Below are 19,545 nucleotides of genomic sequence, written 5' to 3'. Positions count from 1 at the left end.
TGAGAGTCATATAGACTCTCATTGACTGCTGGGTCCACTGCCAGAGCCGGGCTGGAGCTCACTCATGAGCTCCATCTTTCGGCTCCCGCAGTGGGTGATGGATGGGAGAGATGTCATGATGTCTCTCCCATAATGCAGAGCAGGCTGGCAGAGGAGGATGGAGGAGCGGACGGCTGCGGGAGCGGGGAGTCAGGTAAGTGTTTGTTTTTTTACTCGTTTTTTTACGTGTGTGTCTTTGTCTGCACTACTGGTGGCACTGCATGGGGGGGACTACTACTGGGGGCACTGCATAGGGGGGATTACTACTGAGGGCACTGCATCGGGGGGATCACTACTGGGGGCACTACTAGGAGGAACTACTACTGGGGGCACTGCATCAGGGGACCACTACTACTGGGGGCACTGCATAGGGGGCGACTACTACAGAGGGCACTGTATAAAGGGCACTGCATAGGGAGGATCACTACTGGGGGCCTGCATAAGAGGGACCACTACGGGGGCACTGCATAAGGGGCACTACTGGGGCCCTGCATAAGAGGGGATCACTACAGGGGGCACTGTATAAGGGGCACTGCATAGGGGATCACTACTTGGGGCCTGCATAAGGGGGACCACTACTGGGGGCACTGTATAAGGGGAACTAATGGGGGGCTGCATAAGGGGGACCACTACTGGGGGTTCTGTATAAGGGGCACTACTGGGAGCCTGAATAAGGGGGACCACTACTGGGGGCACTCCTTAGGGGGGACTGTATAAGGGGCAATGCATTAAGGTGCATATGGAATGGAAAGGAATGTTCCCAGAGTGACGAGAAAGGGGGGGTGTCATGTTGACACGCCCAATTTTTTCAGTGGCCATGCCCATTGTAACCGTGCACATGGCGGGGAAGGGCTCCATTTTTCAATTTTCCCTGGGCTCCAAATACCCTAGTTACGCCACTGATATGTAATCATTTTCATGGATGTCTGAACAATAATTTATCATGCCGAAATTCCACATATAGATTATTTCAAGAGAATTATACTGTAGATAACAATTTTTTAATTTGCAAAGAGGAAGAATAGAAATAAAACTGTAGATGGTGGGATGTAAAGTCAGTTAATTCATTTAATTTGCTCTGGAACTAGAGAATTTGTAGTAAAAGAAATGTTACATTTCTGAACATGCTCAATCTTACTATTAGAATTGCAATAAAGAAATGTTGAAATCCTTTCCTTATTTTGATTTAAACTTGTGATTAATATTGTATATATTAATTCTTCTCTTCTTTGTGGCTCAGTTATCTGCAGCTTTTTCATAATCAACATCAACATTATCTGGTCCCTCAAGTGACATCAGCATCAGATTATTTAGGGACTAATTAAAATCAAAGTGGAGCGATTGTTAGCCACTGCGCATGTGCCACAGCCACAATGCGCACGTGTGGCGATTGATTAGCAATATCACATACATAGAGAAATCCATCACAAAGTGAGTGATAGGTAGTCAGCGTTTGGGGAAGGTAACAGGGGGTGGCTAGGCAAACGTAGGCGCGTCAGGACCGTTTAAACTCTGTTTCATGGGCATGCATAAATTAACCATTATGATCTCCCTCACAACATGAGAGCTCTCAGCTTGACAGGAGAGACGCAGTGTTTGAGGCAGGTCAGACGTGACTCAGAAGCTGCATGACTGCCCGATCTGAGTTAATGTTACCAATATTTATACTGTTGCACGTCGTCGAACGGATATGAGAAGGCAGCAGTAGGCATCCCTGTGCTTGGGGAGACATTGGAGACACTACAATATGCTGACCCCACAATCTGACACATATCGCCTTCCGATGCTGTCAAGATAGTCGATTACCATCCTAAACTGCTGCAAATTGATATTGTGGAACTGCATTTCCTTTGTAACTAGATTTACATATTTTTGCTATTGCGATTTATAAGAGCAGGCTGTGTTGGCATTTGTGTGCAGATCTGAATCCGGCCCTTAGTGTGCTTTGCTTCAAGTGAATCCTTAAACTGTATTTTAATTTGTTTTATGGAGCGTACACACGGTCAGACTTGTCAGATTTGTCAGATGAACGATTGAACGATTAAACGATCTGAACGATTTGAACGATTTTACCAAAGTTTTGAACGATTTGAACGGTTGAACGATTTTTGACTGCATTAAAATGAATGGAATCGTCCAAGTCTGACTGCAAACCCATCAGATGTCAGAAATCGTTATCTGACCATCGGGAACGCGCATCGTTGATCGTCCATCGTTCAGGCATGTCAGATATGAACGATTTTCCTTCAGATATGAACGACTGAACGATTTTTAAATCGTTATCGTTCATATCTGAAGGAAAAATCTGATCGTGTGTATGCACCATTAGAGTAGAAAATCCTTTTTCACATTCAACTGTGCTTACAGGTATAGTCAGTCCAAAAGCAGCTAATTTTGGCTCTGTTGTTGTTAAAAATGTATGCATTATGCTAGTGTTCCTCCATTCCCATAAACAAGAATTATCTGAGATTATAATTAATAATCCATTACTGATGGTTGCATGGCGAGTTTGGCACTTTACTAGGAAACAAAGGAATTTAAATTGTCATCATTCTCTATACCTCCCATTACTTTTAAACCCTGAGTTTCAAATGGGAAGGCTTCTGCACATTTCTCCTTATGACATAATAGAGGGATCTCTTGTGTCCAAGCATTGGTCGACACTTATAACTGTCGACCCTATCGTCAGTCCCACTCTCTGGCGCTATATCAGGCAAATTACTATGTGAGTTCCATGATACAGACTTTTTCCCAAGTAGATTGGTCCAAATCTTTGAATCTATTATTAGCTAGACCTATGGGTGGACGAGGGGCAATTTCTCTTCATTATAAAATTCTTCAAATCCCTTTAGACCATTCTAAAATATCTACAGAGTTATCTACCTCATGTACTGCCCCCATATTACCGTGGAAAGCCTGCTACGATCATTCCTCTATGCTCAATCAGTGCTTTCTTCCAGTATGCATAGAGAAATGTTCTACAACATTTATCATAATGGGTATCTCTTCCACCACCGCAGGTTCCTGATGGGATTATCAGATACTAGTGTTTGTGCTAAATGTGGGTCTCCTGATGCAACTTTTATACACTGTATGTGGGATTGCCCCCTTATACGCAGATTTTGGGCATCGGTCAGTAGAGTTGCATCCAGGTGTCTAGTCAATTATCTCCCGCTATCGGCGGAATGGGCGATTTTAGGTATCCTGCCGCCATCTGTTTCAGGTGGGGGTGACAGTAAAAAATTATTATTGATTATATCAGCGGTGGCACGTAAATCTATATTGCAAATGTGGATGCATGCAGATGATAACACAGAATTATTTGGATATACATGTTCCTTCAGCAAATCACGAATATTATGTATTTTATTATTATGTGCATTGCAATTAAGAGTGTATAGAAATGTTTGAGATTATATTCAGTACTAGAATTAGTTGTGTGAGTTGCCGAAGACCGCATTTGTCAAACGGCCTCAAACCTAGAGAGGATAAGGCCTTCCCTTTCCCTCTATAGTAAATAAGTGCGTGTCTGAGGCAGCAGCCATCTTGTTGTTAACCGTTGTTCTAGCAGTAGGAATTATGGGTTTAAAGTGTATTGGTTTTAACATGTACAGAAAAGCAGACAGCAAGTTTCCGTTTTTATAAACAAAAAGAGTTCAAATCAAGATAACTTTTGTCTGCCATAAGCAGCAGCTGAAGGCTATATTAGAATTCTACATGGGAACAAAAATATAACACAACATAAGTATCAATATTATGATTAAGACACCCATAACCAATTAAGGCTTAGCACATACGAATATTAAATAAATTAATATTCCCCATTGTGTTAATTGGAGGTATGGACAGATTATAGTATAAAGCATAGAGCAGAGACAGGGGGGGAGGGCAGCCGGTGAGCACTCGGAGGAAGGAGGAGAGAGCACACAACGAGGGGTCTGCTGGTGTTGTTGCTGTACGTATTTATGAAATTGGCTGACTGATGCTGCAGTGGGTGTCACAAATGTATTTTACAAGTATTCCCTACAGCTGCTAATATAACCTAAGTGTTTTTGTTGTAACTCTGCATTGGCAAAATATATATATGATTAAGCTGTCTTGAAGTAAAAGCATTGTCATTATTTTAGAATCTGTATTGGTGTGAATTATTTAATTTCTTCTTATAACAAGTAAGGTTTATAAATAAATCTAGAACATATCGCGTTATCACAGATCCCCCATCAATTTCATTATTTTGGGCTAAATTATTTTTTGCCTTTCAGATGGATTGGTTGGAAACTACATTATCTAAAGAGGCTAAGACAGCTGCTTTTTTTCAGCTATGGGAAGGTTTTATAGACTCTTTCACATTGGCTTTACGTCGCCAAATATATTTATGTTTCCGAAATACCTCCTGGTACGAATACCGGAATTTTTTGGATGATCCACTTATTTCTTTGCCTATTACAGGCTGAGATGGGATATATTTCTAAATAGGTCTTTTTTCCCCTGCTTCGTTTTATTGGAGAATTTTTGGGGGGTTGTGCCTGCCATGTTTGGACTGTTTTGAACAATATGTGCCATTTCTTGTTTCTGCTTGTTGATGGAAATATTTTTCCGGACTTATATTGTACTGCTTTTATACTGCTACCCTTAACAGGTCTTTGTTCCATGTATGGTCAGTCTTATTTTATAATGTATGTGCATTATGTTATTACTCTGATGAAAAAAAGAAATTTAAAAAAAAAAAAAAAAGTATGCATTATTTGTTTTCACAGTTTAGCATTGTAATACCTGTACTTCCATTTGTAGAACACTGCTCAAAAAGAATGTCACAAGTCTCATTTTGATCATGACTCGTATTGAAAACTCTTGAATAACAGGATATGATTGACATATATGGAAATTTTGCTTTTAGGTGGTTTATTGCTGCTGTCTATGTATTTTCCATAGCTATTTGTCTTATCCACTTGCCAGGATGTGTGTTCCCTGACATGGCTACAAACAATGGGCGCCTGCCAGAAAATAATCTTCCAGCAGCCGCCAATCGCAGAGGGACCTCCCGCCAACTTTGCATCCTCCCCCAGTCTCTATCATGCAGCCAATCACCCAGCGGCTGTAGAAGAGCAGCAGCAGAGTAAATGTAAAGGAAGCAGTCCTCGGCCTCAAAGTGGAGTAGCCATCAAGGAAATATAAAGTCGAGATGCCTTGATCATCGATCGACCGATATTATTAATTGCTGTTAGTGTTTAAAAAAAATACTTTAATAAAATCATGTTGGATAAGTTATAAGTATAATGTTCTTGACCTAATTAAATAAAAATTTAGACAAATGAAGCAGCACATATAAAAGTTCAAGCTCTTCACTGTAAGCCAGCAACTGTTCCCACCAGCAACAGCGTTTTTCCTTTTATTCTGGGGGAGGAGTCTTCTCTGCCCTCGAGTCTGACGCCGTCCAGCACTGTGATGCAGCCAATGATGTGCCCAATTCTATATTATACGTCAGTGCAGCGTGAATTTCAAACGCATCACAGTGCCGGCAAGCGGCAGGGAAATTTTGACGGGCATATCACCCGAAAAATAAAGTTTAGGGAGAATGCTAGTCTTGGTAACAAGCTATACAGGAAACCCACCTACCTTAATATATTTTACAGTTTAACAGTGATCATCTTTTTTCCTATAAAAGAGGATTTACCACTTTCACACTGTACTGTATAAGAGTTGTGAGAAATAATTCAGATTCACCAATTGATAATCCAAGTCTAGCAGATGAAGTTAATATTTCAGGAATGCGGCTAGAGTACTGACATTATATACTTGCCAAATAAAATATGATTCAGGCTTATTTTCATTTGTTTCAAATACTTGGTACATCTGAAATGGTACCTTGAATGTGCATTTCAGAAAACCAGAGAAACAATGTGAACTACATAGTTTAGTATAACAGATAATGAAATAAAAATGTCTAAAAAAGAATGCTTTTCGGAATGACGTTAGAGAGACCACCAGACTAGGAATCAGCCTATAGGTACTGGGATTTCTTAAAATGGTAATAAATATAACTAAGAGGCAAAATTTGAAGAGTGAAGAATGGAATTCCACTTTGGACTAATCAGTAATGTCCAATGACACAAATCTTACGTGTCTTTTTCCTGTCACTTTATACAATCTTAATCTGTGGTATTTATATAATGTGATTTAAAGCAAAGTCTAATGACCTCAAGATGGTCCTTGAAAGAGAATGCCCTTGAAGTAAAAACAGCCAACATAAACTTCGGAATTTAGAGGTGCATAGGATTCTCTAAGGCATTAATAGCCTGAAAGTTTAGTAATTCAAAACTAACTTTCAGTTAGACTGCATTTGAAGTCACAAACGCAACTGAAGTCAAATCATACTACAGAACCGACAAAACGTATAGTAACGGTACCATTGGACAATACAGTTTGCCCCAAAGTGGAACCCCGTTCTTTCTTCAAACTGCACCTCATGGGGCCTATACTAGAAGCAATGTCTGCTAAGCTTGTTACAGCCACATCCCCGTCACTTTACCTGCTGCCTTACGTGCAGGAAAACTGTATGGTAGTGCAAGCGCTGAGACATCCCGCTTTATCAATAAAGCAACATGAGCAAATTAAATGTGCAAGCAGAGCAAGATGTTCTATTTCTAGAGACTGAATAGCATATTAAAGTTATGGTTTCCCTGGTAACCTCAAGGTAGCTAAAGACACCACTCAGTGGCGTCACAATGGGGGTGGGGGGGTGCGGTCCGCACCAGGTTTCACCCTCCAAAGGGATGACACCAAAAGCAGAACACTCATGTGTGCACCCCACCCACGCCACCACACTCCTGCCCGCACCCTATTGCATGCGCAGCCGCCATAGGCGGATTCAGGGGGGAGCACCAAGGCTCGTCCCCCCCCCCCCCCCCGGGGATTTATTTATTTTTATTGTAATTGCTGCCAGGCAGCTCCTGTTTTAGCTGCTGCTACTGACAGCCAGATATGCAGCAGCAGCAGTGTGCTCGGAGGCTGACCTGAGCCTAAAAAGCTCCGCCTCCTTGAGCTCTGCTCTGTGAGATTCCCAGGCATGGCTGCTCGTTTTGTCACATTTATGGGAGGCTGAGTGAGCAGTACACACTACAGAGCCAACTCAGTTGGAAGACCAGCAATCACCAGCATCAGGTAAGGAAGTATTTTTTTTTAAAACAAGTGTACGGTTATATTCTTGGTGCTGCTGGTATTGGTAAGGGAGGAAGTTTGTAAGTGCTGCTGGTGATGGGGTGTTGGTATGGGGGGGTGTACTGTAACTGCTGCTGGTGTTGGGGATGGGAGGGGGTGTACTGTAACTGCTGCTGGTGTTGGGAGTATACTGTAACTGCTACTGGTGTTGGGGAGGTGGGAGTATACTTTAACTGCTGCTGGTGTTGGGAAGGGGGGGTGTATTGTAACTGCTACTGGTGTTAGGTAAGGGAGGGGGGTTTACAGTAATTGTTAGGTAAGGGAGAGGGGGAGTGTGTAACTGCTGCTGGTGTTAGGTGGGGGCAGGGCCGGCCCAAGCCTACATTTTTTGGTAAGCGAATACAGATTTTGGTGCCCCTTATATGTATGGCAATTGTGTGATTTAAATTTAGATTAAATATTGGTCCCGGACTCCAGGCTCACTTGATAATAATTGTATAGTTTGAAATAATCTAGCTCTATATGGACTAGAATTAGATTTATGGGTTTCATTTTCAGAAGACTTCCAATAAGGCCAGATGTAGCCTTAGGCATTATGGGTGGCAGACGGGTAAAGCTGAGAAAATTATACAATTTATAACTTCATGTAAATGAGAGGTGAGGATAAATGTTGTAGGGTCTGGCACTACATCCAGCTCTGTAACACATAGCTACAAAAGATGCAAGTAGTTGATAAAGGTGCCCCAGTTATGCCCCAGGTTCTGGATAATAATGTGACAATACACAAGGTGAATCTTTAGATCAGGGATTCCCAACCACGGTTCTCAATGCACACTAACAGTCCAGGTTTTAAGGATAGCCATACTTGAGCACAGGTGATTTAATCAGTACCTAATTATTTTGATTTAACAATTTGTGCTCAATCATGGATATCATTAAAACCAGGGCTGTTAGTGTGCCTTGAGGACCGCGTTTGGGAATCACTGCTTTAGATCAAAAGACCAGTTTTATATAAAAATAAAAAAATATGTCATGAACACTCATAACAATATGGAAATGTGCAACTGTTTAAAGTTACATAAATTAAAATCGAAATAGCCCGTCATATACAAGTAATGCATAACCCCACCCCCTATACACAAAATGTGACAGTACCCCCACCCCCTCTACACAAAGTGTGACTGCACCCCCTCCCTTAAACACACAAAGTGTGACAGCACACCCACTACACACATAGAAAAGTGTGACAACATACCCCTAAACACACAGGAACAGTGTGACAGCACCCACCACTTACACAGAAATTTAAAGTGTGACTGCACTCCCCCTACAAACACACAAAGTGTGCCAAACGTGCCTTCCTCCTGTCATGGAGGCATACTTCCACTCCCCGCTTTCTAGGGAACCATACCCGCCCGCCAGGAGCGGATTGTGAACTTAAAGTGGCCCTGGAAAAAAAACTCAAAGTGGCCTCATGTAGGTGGGACCAAATAAAATGTAGGAGGGGTCGAACACAAATATAGGCAGGATTGTAGTTAGCACTAGCCACAATACAGAGGGGGATAAGAGACACAGGGGTCTATTCATTTTGTTAATTATCGTGGTCTGGAGCAGTGAAGACTCGGCAGTGCTAAGGCAGCTGCGTGAACTAGAGTTCACGCAGACACACTAAGGACCTCATTCAGAGTTGGTTGTTACGGTCGTACGGCACCGATGTTCGCTGAACTGCGCATGCGTAAAGTTCGCAATGCGCATGCACAAACTTGCTGCTACGATCAGAAATTTCTCTTTTCTTGAACACAGCCAGGTCGGTAGTTTGAGTGACAGAATGAGGCGTTTGTGGGTGGTAACAGGGGAAGGTGCTTGAAAACGGGAGAGTGGAGATCCGTACGCAGGCGTGCCTAATTATGCGCATGGCGTTTTATGGGAGTGCATAATTAACAAAGTAGTGTCATGGCACACGTGACATGGGTGGCTTGTACACTGACCTGATCGTAGTGCTTAAGAGAGGGTATGGTTAACCTTAAGCTCTACGACCAGTTCCGATGGTTCCCGATGGTCTCGATTAATCCTTATATGGCTGGAGATGACGTGTAATGCGTACGAGAAGGGGGCGTATTTATTGTCTTCCGGCCGCTTCCTCCCCTTGGTCGGCCAGCTAACGATCCGATCTTAGGGACGCAACATGCGAGTGCATCATTTGCATATCCGGCCCCTTTCCCGTACGACCGTGCGGCCGCAACGACCGACTCTGAATGAGGTCCTAAGTCCAGCATCCGGCAGAAGGAGCCAGACAGGGGAGGAGGAATCTGAAAGGATCCCTGTTCACAACCGGGACTCCTTCCCATAGGGGTGTGCGGGAGCAAAGACCATTTGTAGATGGCAATTGCCAGACCCTCGAATATATTGTGTTTTCGGAGCATGATGAATTTAGGTCCCCATACTAGTTTATGGGGACAGTGGCCACATCGGTAGAGAGAGGTAAGTAGGAGATATCAGTGATATCTCCTCCATTACCTTTATGATGAATGGCTCCAATAATGTATTTCTCCAAAAGTAGGTGAAAATGTGCATGATCACCTGCTTTTGAAGAAATTATGTGATAATGAATAGACCCCAAAATCTACAACACATTGGGAGGGGAAGAAACAGCAGCTGTCACAATACTCAGAGGGAAGGGAAGAGACTAAAGGTGCGTACACACTAGACGATATGCTACCTGAGCGATATCGTCTAGTGTGTCCCCGACAGGGTGTGCTCAATGTCGTTCATGACATTGAGCACACCCGCTGAACGATATCATTAACGATATCGTTCAGCGCCGGGCTCTCCCCCATTCCCCAACATGCAACAACCCGACGACATCGTCAGGTTGGCTTGCATGTTAACCCGATGAACGATAATGATGAACGACCCGCGGGAACGCGCGTCGTCGTTATCGTTCATCGTTTTTATATAAAAAATGGACGATAAAAGTGGACGACTGAACGATAACGATATCGTTATCGTTCAGTCGTCCACTTTAATCGCCCAATGTGTACGCACCATAACTGTCAACACAGGGGAGAGGGGAGGAGGCAGACGCTGTCACAACGAAAGGGAAGGAGACATATGGGGGGACAGAGATAGAAAATATCAAATGCTGTCATACACTGGGGGAGAGGGTACATGATAACATGCAGGGAAGGTAGGGGGTGTCATGCTGTCATTAGCAGGGAAGAGGGGGGAGACAGACTGTTTCACAAAAGGGATGGCGGAGGGGGGGAGACAGGCTGTCACACACAGGGGTAGGAGAGAAGACAGGCTGTCACACACAGGGGTAGGAGAGAAGACAGGCTGTCACACACAGGGGTAGGAGAGAAGACAGGCTGTCACACACAGGGGTAGGAGAGGAGACAGGCTGTCACACACAGTGGTAGGAGAGGAGACAGGCTGTCACACACAGGGGTAGGAGAGAAGACAGGCTGTCACACACAGGGGTAGGAGAGAAGACAGGCTGTCACACACAGGGGTAGGAGAGGAGAGGCTGTCACACACAGGGGTAGGAGAGGAGACAGGCTGTCACACACAGGAGGAGGAGGCTGTTACTTACAGCGGAGAGGGAGACAGGCAGCAGGTCATCACACGGCCACGCAGGGGAGGGAGACGGGCTGTCACTGAATTATGAAAAGGGAAGAGAGGCTGGCTAATGTGAGAGAGAGGGGGAGGCAGGCTGTCACTTGCAGAAAGGGCTAGGATGTCACATGCAGGTGGAGGGTGGGGGCAAAGGATGTCATGCACAGGAAAGGATGGAGAGACATGTCATTTTTAGAAGTAGCACCCCTGAGTCCAGTGCCCACGAACCCCTAAGCCAGTTACCTGCCTCTAGCTGGGTGTGAGGGCTGTCCTGTAAGCGCTGCTCTGTGTGTGTAGGGAAGACTGCCAGCAGCCAATCCATTCCTTTTGCCTCCTCCACTCTCTGGAGCAGCTGACTCACCATCCGTCGGAGTGATGGGGCTGGGAAAGAGCTGCGTCTTGCTAGACATGGCCTGAAAGCCTCACGATGCTAAGAGCTCCTCCGCGGGCCGCTCTACCCAAGTGCAGGCAAGCTGCCTGTCATGCATTCGGGCGGGGCAAAAAAAATTGCCTTGGCTGGCAGTCGAGTCGGCTTCACAGGCTAGCCGGGAATATGCCCGCTAAATTCAATTTCCAATCCGCCCCTGCCGCCCGCTCCCATTCACAAAACGCCCGCCCCTTACCACAGGTGGACTCAACAGCCACTGCGTCCTTTGACGTGACGTCATGACGTCACGTCGCACCAATACAAGCCATCGGACGGCCACCCATTACAACCGCGGTGCAGCTGTGTCACAGTGTCACAGTCTGCCCGCGGTCTGCCTCAGCTGCTGGCTGTATTTAATTAAGTTATAAATCAGCATGGTCGCGTACCATGCGTATTATGGGCATGCCTCCAGTGTAAGAAAAATGGGGTTTGGATTGAGGGTATGGCTTTTCCAATGAGACCACTCCCCCTTAATTTTTATCAGTACACCTGGGGGGCAGAAATATATTTTCGCATAATAAAAAAATAGGTCTCAGGCCGGCCCTGGGTGAGGTAGAAAGACTAAGGGGCCTATGTATCAAGCTGTTTTTTACATAAAATTATGCAGAAACTGCAGTTTATGCATATTTTCATGTATTGCTCCCATGTACTAATGGCATAATGCAGGAGATTTCACAGAATTCTCCGGCAAAGTGTTATTAGCACTGCAGATCGCAGCCTCCATTATTATCAATGAGGACTACGATCTGACCCCTATGTACTAAATTCCAAATAGCTAAACATTTTGGAACTTAGCCCCGGTAGTTTACACCAACTTCAGATTTTTGATCTCTCTCTCCCAGCCCCCGGCCAACTTCGGAAGCTAACACTATTGGGCAGATTCATCCTGCGGCTAATTGCCACACTGGACCTGTTCAATTAGCGGGAATTCCTCGCGCGGGAGTCCCCAAGACTCCGCGCTCGAGTCCCCGCAGTTGGACTTTACCTCGTACCTCATAAAGGTGTGAGGTAAAATCCTTGTAAAAACGTCCAAATCGGAAAAATACACATTGATTCCGTAGTTTACGTGGAATCAGTGTTTCCGCGCATGAGTCACGATTTTACGGCAGCGGAAAAAGGCTATTTAATTGAATATCCTTTCCCCACACCGCGGGAATTTAGGCCGGCAATCAGTCGCGGGATAAATCCCACGGCTAATTGAATCTGCCCCTATCCGTTTGCGCAGTGTCAGCTTCCCCTGAATCTTTCAATTCTGTGAAAGACTTCTACAATTTGCCGGGGGCAACACAGCTGATCACTTGGGCCAGCTCCTGACTACCTACTGTTCTACCTACTCCAATTGCCCTTTAATAAATTTATGTGAAACTAAAATAATGTGAAAAGGGTGTGAAAAAAACCTTTTTCCCTTAATTTTTGTAAAAATAATTTTAAATAGAGCCCTTAGTCTATTAAAGAGTTGTGACAGACTAATAAAAGTAGGTAGCTATAATTCTATTTAAGTGGCCTAACATTTGTGTCTCAGCTGGTGGCATAAGTGCAGAGAATGCATTTAAATTTAATTTCTCACTGTCAAAATCCATAAAGCGTCTAGGGACCTAGGCGACCCCCGGCCATCTACTTTAAAATTTCATACCAGAACTTCTACTTACTAATATCAGTCACTGAGCTGCTCAGTGGGATGTTAATTTGCTAAACACACGGTGTAATGGTTAGCGTTACTGCCTCACATCAATGAGGTCATGGGTTCAATTCCCCTGTGCTTGCGTGGGTTTCCTCCGGGTACTCCGGTTTCCTCCCACACTCCAAAAATATACTGGTAGGTTAATTGGTTCCCCACAAAAATTAACCTGTGTGTGTGTGTGTGCGTATGTGGTGGGGAATAAAGATTGTAAGCTCCACTGGGGCAGGGACTGATGTGAATGGCCAAATATTCTATCTGTAAAAGCGCTGCGGAATATGTGTGCGCTATATAAATAACTGGTAATAATAAATAATAAACCATTTGGCACGACAAGGTGTACGCTATGTATTCACAGCAGACATGTGGGGTCACATCCCCATTCCCATATGCAACCACGTCCCCTCCCTAGTCATGGTGTTCCCCTTGTCATTTTTTTCTGGATCCGCCCCTGGCTGCCGCCACCACACTCCTGCCTGCATCCGCCAGTCTGCTACCCGCTAGTGTGCGGTATGGCCTGGCGGCGGCAGTATTTGGTCCAGTCCGTCGGACAGTCCTATCATCTACCCAGAGTGCCGGGAGGAGCACAGTGTGATTGCTGGACTGGTAAGGAGGGAGAGTTCACAGAGCTGTGCAGCTTGGTCCCGATTTTTTATTTTTTTTGGTGGAGGAGGATGCTACTTTATAGCACCGGGTGACACTAACCCTAGTGACGCCTCTGACACCACTCAGTAAAATTGTAGTTTAAAATAATGCGCTTAACCACTTAGCTGACTAATTCTTTTTCCAAAAATCGCTCCAAAATTGTCGAGGTTTTTGTAGGTTGAATTAAGTCAAGAACATCTTTTTAAAATTTTTCCAGCAGGATTTTATAAAAGAAAATATTTTTTAAACACTGTATACAGTACCATAAAAATAGTAATTATTATGATACAGTGTAGTACCATCGGTGGCCAATGATCTCAGCCATCAATATAAACTATCGATGGTTTGAGAGATATACATATATATATATATATATATATATATATATATATATATATATATATATATATATATATATATATATATACATACATATATGTATATATGTATATATCACAAAATACTGCCCGAGAACAGAGGCGGAGCTTGAATAAGAGGGAGGGGGTATGGATGTTGCCGGCTATAGACAATTGTCACACACAGCTGCAGCCGTGCCAGGGGGAGGTCTGTGTATACAGCCTGGATCAGCCGGACCGCCGCAGCGCAAGAAGGAGGGGGTTGGGGGAGGGTCCAGGGACACAGGAGCAGCTGCCTGGAGGAAAGGGGGAGCCGGGGACGAAGCAGTAGCGGCCGCCGAAACACAGGAAGAAGGCGTTTGGGGGAGGAGTCGGGGACACAGGAGCAGCCACCTGGAGGACAGGGAGGGCCGGGGTCAAAGCAGCGCAGAGTACGCCGAAGCTCAGGAAGAAGGGGGTTGGGGGAGGAGCCGGGGACACAGGAGCAGCCGCCTGGAGGACAGGAGGGGCCAGGGACGAAGCAGCAGCGGCCGCCGCAGCGCTGGTTTCAGGGGGTTATGGGAGTGTCCATGGACACAAGAGCAGGCACCTAGAGGAGAGGGGGGACTGGAGACAAAGCAGTACGGCCGCCACAGCGCTGGGAGGAGCGGGTGCGGGGGACGGCCAGGGACACAGGATCAGTCGCCCAGATGAGAGGGGCCGGGGAGGGGGGGGTTGGAGTAGGGTCCGAAAACACCAGAGCAGGCACCTTGAGAGGGGGGACCGGGGACAAAGCAGCACGGCCACCACAATGCTGGAAGGAGGGGGGTGGTACCAGGGACAACGGGCAGCTGCGCTGGGAAAAGATGCGGCGCTGGCTACACAGGGGGACAGCAGAAGCCGCGGCTAGCAGGAGCTAACTGTTGGCCACAGCTATCGGGACACAGCATATGGAACACACGGCTGCCCTTGCAGCCACACCAGGAGGGGGGTGACGCGGAGTGCCCGATCACTGTGGCCAGCAGTGATCGGGACAAGCTGGAGAGGAAGCCACAGTTGCCGAGGGACTGGAAGGTCCCTCTGATGTAGGCGGCTGCTGGAAGATTAGCTTCCCACAGCCACCTAGTGGGCACTTCTGACTGGTCGTATCAGATACGACCATGTCAGGGAAAACCCAGCCTGGTGTGGTCGTATCTGATACGACCATGCCAGGCAAGTGGTTAAAGAAATTTATAACAAAGTCGTCCTTTAAGTAGTGATGTTCTTTGCTTTAAATATGCTTAATTATAGATGATAAATTTTGTACTTTTACCATATTACATTACAGAAAATGAATGCCATTAATTGTACCATTTACTCACTTGTAACTCTTGTATGACTTTTCGTTGAGCATCTATCATTTTTCTTTTTTCATGAAGTTTTGTATCTTTATCCTTTACTTCAACCTCTACAACAGACTTCCATTTCTTAATTTTTTCTGCCTCTCTAAGGAGCTTGGAGTACAGCTGATTAATTGATTCTGAGCTCTATTCAACAATACAATACAAATTAGCTAAAATGTATATAGATTCACAAAAGTTCTAAATTGCACTTTGCTCACTGGAAGCTCGTATTATGTTAAAAAGAAAAAAGAGCTAAATCGTGTCAACCAACTTAAAAGATAAGCATTTTCATAGTAATTAATCAGATTGATCTTTTCACAACTTGTGGATTTGATTAGTCAACAATTTTTTTCTAGTTGTACATGTGTGTTGAATGTAAGCATAAAAATTTTATTATTTTAGGCGTAAATGTACTTTAAACTTAACTCCCACTCACATATTCAAAGGGTTCCAGTCAACTGCAGAGGAACCTGTCAAATTTGATGCCACCTCAGTTTCAGTAACAATAAATTATAGTTGTAAGTCCCACCTCCTTGTGTGGATTTAGCACAAAACATGATGGTAAATAAGGTTACCAATACAATCTTTTGAGGTATGTAGCCAGACAGCAGTTACTGTTACTTTGCTGTCTTTTCTATCTAACTTCAAAAAAACTATTTAAAAATAAGACACAAGAACTTTTGGGAATGTGTGCCAGTCCCAAAAATAAGTTGTCTGCTACTAAAAATTCTAAAATTTACGTACTGCTACTTTCACATTTATGATGCAGCTTTAAAATGTTGATCCTTTTGTAGACATCCTCTTCAACTAACAGGCAAAAACAATGACTTAAAGGAGATTAACAAATGTAGTAATATTCAGTATTAAAGTGAATATGTAAAATGATTTAACTATTCACAATGCAATATTTAAAACTTGCATCCAGGTTTCCCACCACTATATTAAATGCCACATGCATGCTGCTCTGTGGCCATTTTCATCAGAAACGCAGAAACAATTTGCTACTGCTCTTAACAATTTAAAGCACTGCGTAGGCCAGCATAAGAACTGTACTGTTCTGTACTGTTCTCTAGACAGCAAGACATCCCCAGGCAGCATAAAGAATATGTCACACACCGGATACCGGATTCCCATTACCTGATCCAGCAGTCTTACTGCCCTGAAAGGTTCTGTCAAACTTATCTGTCGGACGCCCATCAGCTGGAGAAGCCTGGTGTCCTGCCCGGCAGCTTCCCTAGAACCTGGTTCATGGATGGCACCATCTTAGAATGACGTCACTTGGACGTCCAGCCAATCCCAGAAAGGCAGGTTTCTGGTCAAATGATTGGCTGGGCCAATCACTGGTAAAGGTGCCCTAGTTAATCTAACAGGTGCTAACAAGCAGTTGCCAGTACAATTTCTCCCCTTAGAGGTCTCAGTACTTTGGATCCAGGTTCCAGTGCGATTCATTGAGTACCCAGATATTCTGCTGGACAATCCTGATATCCTGCTCTGGGCAATCCTGATATTCTACTGGGAAATCCTGCTAAACCTGCATCATGCAATACGGTTATCCGCTATTCTACATTTTGAAGTCCTGCTAACTGCACTGGGCGTTTCTGCAAATTCTTGCTGTCCGCACCTGCACAGCAATACACTGCTACTGCCATCTCCAGTCAGCCGTGATATCCCAATACTGGTCTACATGAAGACTACTATTATTTAGTCATCTAGCTTCACCCACATCCGAGTTCTCACAGCTAGTCCAAAGGGCACTGAACCGAATCACAATCCTACTTAGTGCCGTGATAGTTTGTACTGCCTCAATGGATCTGATAGGGAAACTAGCCCCAAAAGTGGATCCGGTCCAATATATGGCTAGAAAACTGGAGAAACAAGAAAACAATCAAGGCCAACTTATGCAGTAACTATAGGACCTATCTAATTGTATGGATGCTGTTCAGGTTTCGCTAGTGAGTAAATTTTCACCTCCATTACACGATCTGCCCGAGAGACAGCAGCAGCAGTTGCCCAAGAGACATCAGGGAAAGCAGACATTGGTGCTTCTTGCACCACTCTGGGACAGTTCAGAAAACAGATCATGTGTGATTGACTCTCAAGTCTCCAAGAAGGAAGAAGTCTAACTACCATCACTCTTTGATAAAGCCCTCCTATGCAAGGGCGAAATGCGCCAGGGGACTTCTGCAAAGTGAACACCCTAATCGTGATCCAGTCACTGGTGTGCCATTCTGGTCCATTTATCCATTAACGGAGGAGACGCGGAAAGCCGTCACGCCGCTTACAGCTACATGCATCGCTGGTCCTGGTCATGTACTATAGCCCGACCATTGGAAGATTACGAGAGCCAAGTGTTACTGCCATTGCAGGGCTACCTGATTCAGGCTGCCACCTGGAACTATTCAGCTGACCAGGTACATTTAACGTGGCCGATTGCTGTGACGCAGGAGACTGCACTTAACTCAAGTATTTAGTCTCTATCCTGTGGAGACGGACACCATTTAATGAGACATTTAATTTGTGTGCACACCATTCAACACGGATCTCTTTTTTTCTATCTCTTCAATTTAAGTTTTTTACATCAAATCAAGGAACTTTATGTACTTTAAGGAGATTTAACATCTGTCTTCTGAGTAGGATATGTTCTTGCGGGACAACATTTTATATTAATCTTTATATTGAATAACTGAATGATAGCCTGGATTGACATATAAAGGCTTATTGATTAGCAGTGCACTTATTAGTAACCTTATTAGCATGCTGTGTATTGTTATTTTATAAATGTATATGTATATAACTTTTTTATGTTATTAAAACCAAAGCTTTTTGGTAAACTCTGACTGCTATATATCAGTTCTGCCATCTCACAATTTGGATGTTATAGAACGCAGTCCTGTTTGTTTTGTTCTCTACTGACTTTCTATTTAGGTGTTCACACACCTAAAAGTGTGGACATGCAGCTTTAGAATTAGAAAGTCATCAAGAGACAATTAGGTTCTCTAGTGTTCCCTTTAGCTCCGGCGGGAGGCAGGGCGCCGGAGCTAGAGAGGGCACGCCCGAGAAGGGGGCGTGGCCATCGGAAAAGGGGGCGTGTCTATAAGACGCGTCCCCTTTTTGTCACTCTTGGGGGCGTGCCCGGCACTTACGGACACGCCAGGGAAAGCCCCCAAGCCCTGCAGACAGGGAGAATAGATGCCGGGCGCATGCGCCCGGCGTCTATTCTCCGGCGGTGACCGGGTCACCGCATGTTTCTCCACCCGCGGGCTCCCGCAGGCTGTGAGGGCAGGGCGCTGTTTGCCTCCTCCTGGAGGGCAGGGTGCTTTTTGCCCTCCAGAAGGAGGGCAGGGCGCCGCGCCCCGCTAAAACAGCCTAGCGGGAACGCTAGGTTCTCTACATTTTGATATATTAGTGATTATAGAGATTCTAAGAAGTATAACTAGCGCCGAGGTCAATTGTTGCTGTTTTTTGAACCCCCCACTAAGGGCTAATTTTTTTTTCCTCCACTAGGGGGCACAGGGATGATGGTGGGTATAGCCTGGAGCGGAGAGTCTGGGCACCGAACAGTTAATTTATTTACCAAGCAGCCCAAAACTCCCTCTCCCCTATAACCTACCCCCAGCAACCCCTGTGCCAGTGCAATTTGGTTCAACCGGTCATATGTAACTAGCAGGCCCATCGCAGAGTGACAGGAAGTACCATTTGTGGGAGGTGACGGGGGTGGTCAACGAAACGCATGCGTGCCAGTGCATTTGAATAGGCGTGCATACATTTTCCACTGCGAGGTCATTCACAGCTTGGGCTTTCACTTGGAGCAATGAGGTTAGCAATTCCTAAGGTTAAATCTTATGCAAGTGTGCATGAGGCTGCAATTGTACTCGATGTTACCAAGGGTTACGCAGTCTTACAAAATATTACAGATGTGTGTAAGATAAGGTGGGCATCCTTATGTTGTGCTGCGACGGCATAGCGATTGCAGTGGATTAGCATATCATCTCAATGAGACTGCGTATGTAGCCATGATCGCAGTTGTGATCCTTGCTGCATCAGGCACTTAATTTGCATGTTTCTTCTATACTACTAAACTGCACATGACTCTGAATGCTGTGCCCACTGTGACTATCGACATGGGTTAGGGCGATTTCTCAAGTCACGTGTCAGGACTGTGTGCATTTTGCATACCCTGGGTAAACTGTGCTCATGGTACTATGAGTAACAAACTGACCGAGTGATGTGTATTTTTATGTCTGCTTGCTAGGAATTAGTACAGTA

General features: G+C 44.8%; 1 protein-coding gene across 1 annotated transcript in view; it reads right to left on the bottom strand.

The window, feature by feature from the left end:
- The window catches only part of SYCP1 (synaptonemal complex protein 1), a 470,977-nt gene that overhangs the window by 391,826 nt on the left and 59,606 nt on the right, over positions 1-19,545 (bottom strand). Inside the window, exon 5 of the mRNA XM_088446296.1 lies at positions 15,259-15,423. Coding sequence (XP_088302422.1) covers positions 15,259-15,423 — 165 coding nt within the window. The remainder of the gene's footprint in view (positions 1-15,258; positions 15,424-19,545) is intronic.

Source organism: Taudactylus pleione, unplaced genomic scaffold (assembly GCF_031769625.1).
Source record: "Taudactylus pleione unplaced genomic scaffold, aTauple2 ptg000396l, whole genome shotgun sequence".
Taxonomy (NCBI): domain Eukaryota; kingdom Metazoa; phylum Chordata; class Amphibia; order Anura; family Myobatrachidae; genus Taudactylus; species Taudactylus pleione.
Note: the sequence above shows the minus strand (reverse complement) of the source record. Positions and strands in the feature narration are given on the sequence as shown.